Genomic DNA, 4,267 nt, shown 5'->3' on the forward strand with positions numbered 1-4,267 from the left:
CGTGCCCCCGGAGTGACCGCTGCCCTCCGGACTGCCCTCTGCCCCCAGAGTGCCCGCTGTCCCAGAGTGCCCATTGCCCCCATGGTGCCCGCTGCCCTCCGGACTCCCCTCTGCCCCCATGGTGCCCATTGCTCCCAGAGTGCCCCGTGCCCCCGGAGTGACCGCTGCCCTCCGGACTGCCCTCTGCCCCCAGAGTGCCCGCTGTCCCAGAGTGCCCATTGCCCCCATGGTGCCCGCTGCCCTCCGGACTCCCCTCTGCCCCCATGGTGCCCATTGCTCCCAGAGTGCCCCGTGCCCCCGGAGTGACCGCTGCCCCCCGGTGCCCGCAGCGTCGCGGTTCATGGCGTACCAGCGGCCGCTCCGCACCTCGCAGGAGTTCACGGCCGCCCTGCGCGCTGCCCGTGCCCTGGCCGAGCGCATCACCCACACCCTGCGCAGGGTGCCCGGCACCGACCCCGCCTTCCGCGTCTTCCCCTACACGTGAGTGGCACCGCGGGGACGCCACGGGCACGGGGGTCAGCAGCGGGTGCCCAGCGAGGGGTGCCCATTCTGGTGCTGGGGGTGCCCAGAGCCCTTCACGGGGGTCATGGGTAGGTGCCCCAGTTAGGGGTTCCCAGTTAAGGGGTTCCCAGTTAGAGGTGCCCAGGTCGGGGTGCCCGTTCGGGGGTGCTGGGCTGGTGGGGTCACAAGTGGGTGCCCCGGTCAGGGGTCAGTGTGGGTACCCATTTTAGGGGTTCCCAGTTACAGGTGCCCAGGTCAGGATGCCCATCCTGGGGTGCCGGGGGTGCCCCCGAACTTGTGATGGGGGTCACAAATGGGTGCCCAGTCAGGGATTAGAGGGGTCCCCAGCTCAGGCAGTGCCCAGGTACGGGATGACCAGTTAAGGGGTGCCCATGTCAGGGTGCCTGGTGCTGCTTTGGGGTGCCCAGTGCCTGTATCAGGGTGCCCAATGCCCATGCTGGGATGCCCAGTCGCCATATCAGGGTACCTGGTGCCCATTTTGGGGTGCCCAGTGCTGTATATTGGGGTGCCCAGTGCCATTCTGGGGAGCCACAGTACCCCTATCAGTGTACCCGGTCCCTGTTTTGGGGTGCCCAGTGCCCATATCAATGTACCCAGTGCCCATACCAGCGTACCCAGTGCCCATTTTGGGGTGCCCAGTCCTGTATTGGGGTGCCCAGTGCCATTCTGGGGAGCCACAGTGCCCCTATCAGTGTACCCAGTGCCCATTTTGGGGTGCCCAGTGCCCACACCGGTGTACCCAGTGCCCGTTTTGGGGTGCTCGATGCCCATCTCGGGCTCCCCAGTGCCACGCCGGTGCCACAGCCGGTGCCAAGCGGTGCCCCCGCGGCGCTGTCCCCGCAGGGTGACGTACGTGTACTACGAGCAGTACCTGACCGTGGTGTACGAGGGGCTGGTGATGCTGGCACTGTGCCTCGTGCCCACCTTCGCCGTGTCCTTCCTGCTGCTGGGCATGGAGCTGCACTCCAGCCTGGCCACGCTGCTGACCATCGCCATGGTGCTGCTGGACACCGTGGGCTGCATGGCACTCTGGAGCGTGCCCTACAACGCCGTGGCACTCATCAACCTCGTGGCGGTGCGGGCACAGCGGGGACATGGGGTGGCACAGGGACATGGGGATATGGAGTGGCACGGGGATATGGGGGATATGGGATGGCACGGGGACATGGGGGATATGGGGTGGCACAGGGACATGGGGATATGGGGTGGCACGGGGATATGGGGTGGCACAGGGACATGGGGATATGGGGTGGCACGGGGATATGGGGATATGGGGTGGCACGGGGATATGGGGTGGCACAGGGACATGGGGATATGGGGTGGCACAGGGACATGGGGATATGGGGTGGCACGGGGATATGGGGTGGCACAGGGACATGGGGATATGGGGTGGCACAGGGACATGGGGATATGGGGTGGCACGGGGATATGGGGTGGCACAGGGACATGGGGATATGGGGTGGCACAGGGACATGGGGATATGGGGTGGCACGGGGATATGGGGTGGCACAGGGACATGGGGATATGGGGTGGCACAGGGACATGGGGATATGGGGTGGCACGGGGATATGGGGTGGCACAGGGACATGGGGATATGGGGTGGCACAGGGACATGGGGATATGGGGTGGCACGGGGATATGGGGTGGCACAGGGACATGGGGATATGGGGTGGCACAGGGACATGGGGATATGGGGTGGCACGGGGATATGGGGTGGCACAGGGACATGGGGATATGGGGTGGCACAGGGACATGGGGATATGGGGTGGCACGGGGATATGGGGTGGCACAGGGACATGGGGATATGGGGTGGCACAGGGACATGGGGATATGGGGTGGCACGGGGATATGGGGTGGCACAGGGACATGGGGATATGGGGTGGCACAGGGACATGGGGATATGGGGTGGCACGGGGATATGGGGTGGCACAGGGACATGGGGATATGGGGTGGCACAGGGACATGGGGATATGGGGTGGCACGGGGATATGGGGTGGCACAGGGACATGGGGATATGGGGTGGCACAGGGACATGGGGATATGGGGTGGCACGGGGATATGGGGTGGCACAGGGACATGGGGATATGGGGTGGCACAGGGACATGGGGATATGGGGTGGCACGGGGATATGGGGTGGCACAGGGACATGGGGATATGGGGTGGCACGGGGATATGGAGTGGCACGGGGACATGGGGGATATGGGATGGCACGGGGATATGGGGGATATGGGGTGGCAAAAGGACATGGGGATATGGGGTGGCACGTGGACACAGGGTGTGAGGGGTGGCACAGGGACATGGGGTGGCACGGTGCTGTGGGGGATATGGGGTGGCACGCGGATATGGGAACTGTGGGGTGGCACAGGCATATGAGGCGGCACAGGGACATGGGGCATGTGGGGTGGCACGGGGACATGGGATGTGTGGGGTGGCACGGGATTTGGGACACACAGAGTGGCATGGGGATGTGGGGTGGGACAGAGACACAGGAAACGCAGGGTGGGTGGCACAGAGACCTGAGGTGGCACAGGCCCGTGGGGCACAGGGGGTGGCTCTGGGGGTACGGGTGGTGCCCGGGCTGACAGCGCCGTGTCCCCGCAGGCTGTGGGCATCTCGGTGGAGTTCGTGTCCCACATCACCTGCGCCTTCGCCCACAGCCGCCAGCCCACGCGGGTGGCACGAGCCACCGAGGCCACGGTCACCATGGGCAGCAAGGTGGGCACGGGGGACACTGGGGACACCTGATGGGATGGGGGTGACACCGGGGGATCCCCTCTGGGGCCGGGAGGTGACACCGGGGGGTGCCCTCCCCTCGTGGCCAGCCCGTGTCGCTGAGGGTGGCCGCTGTCCCCGCAGGTGGTGGCCGGGGTGGCCATGACCAACCTGCCGGGCGTGGTGGTGCTGGCGTTCGCCAAGGCGCGGCTCGTCCAGATCTTCTTCGTCCGCCTCAACCTCATCATCACCCTGGTGGGGCTGGCACACGGCCTGGTCTTCCTGCCCGTGCTGCTCAGCTACATCGGTACGGGCCGGGTCACCCCCCCCGGGGACAGGGACGGGCTGGCACCGGCACCCCTGTTCCCCCGTGTCACCCCTGGGGACAGGGACGGGCTGGCACCGGCACCCCTGTTCCCCCGTGTCACCCCTGGGGACAGGGACGGGCTGGCACCGGCACCCCTGTTCCCCCGTGTCACCCCTGGGGACAGGGACGGGCTGGCACCGGCACCCCTGTTCCCCCGTGTCACCCCTGGGGACAGGGACGGGCTGGCACCGGCACCCCTGTTCCCCCGTGTCACCCCTGGGGACAGGGACGGGCTGGCACCGGCACCCCTGTTCCCCCGTGTCACCCCTGGGGACAGGGACGGGCTGGCACCGGCACCCCTGTTCCCCCGTGTCACCCCTGGGGACAGGGACGGGCTGGCACCGGCACCCCTGTTCCCCCGTGTCACCCCTGGGGACAGGGACGGGCTGGCACCGGCACCCCTGTTCCCCCGTGTCACCCCTGGGGACAGGGACGGGCTGGCACCGGCACCCCTGTTCCCCCGTGTCACCCCTGGGGACAGGGACGGGCTGGCACCGGCACCACCGTACCCCGTGTCCCCACCCCAGCCTCGAATCCTCACTCCAGGGGCACAGGAACAGCCTGGCACCGTCCCCGTTGTCCCCCCATTGTCCCCACCCCGGCCCTGTGCCCTCCGGCCCCCCGGGTCTCAGGGACAGCCTGGCACCATCCCTGCTGTGCCCACCC

The 4,267-nt window shown here is 67.5% G+C and overlaps 1 protein-coding gene across 1 annotated transcript in view; it reads left to right on the forward strand.

Moving 5' to 3' along the window:
- Positions 1-4,267, forward strand: part of LOC103624965 (Niemann-Pick C1-like protein 1) — a gene marked incomplete at its 5' end in the record, with an annotated part of 18,034 nt that overhangs the window by 13,183 nt on the left and 584 nt on the right. Inside the window, 4 exons of the mRNA XM_017726649.1 lie at positions 16-480; positions 1,366-1,597; positions 3,124-3,237; positions 3,379-4,106. Coding sequence (XP_017582138.1) covers positions 16-480; positions 1,366-1,597; positions 3,124-3,237; positions 3,379-4,106 — 1,539 coding nt within the window. The remainder of the gene's footprint in view (positions 1-15; positions 481-1,365; positions 1,598-3,123; positions 3,238-3,378; positions 4,107-4,267) is intronic.

Source organism: Corvus brachyrhynchos, unplaced genomic scaffold, assembly GCF_000691975.1.
Source record: "Corvus brachyrhynchos isolate BGI_N302 unplaced genomic scaffold, ASM69197v1 scaffold342, whole genome shotgun sequence".
In the NCBI taxonomy this organism is placed as follows: Eukaryota; Metazoa; Chordata; class Aves; order Passeriformes; family Corvidae; genus Corvus; species Corvus brachyrhynchos.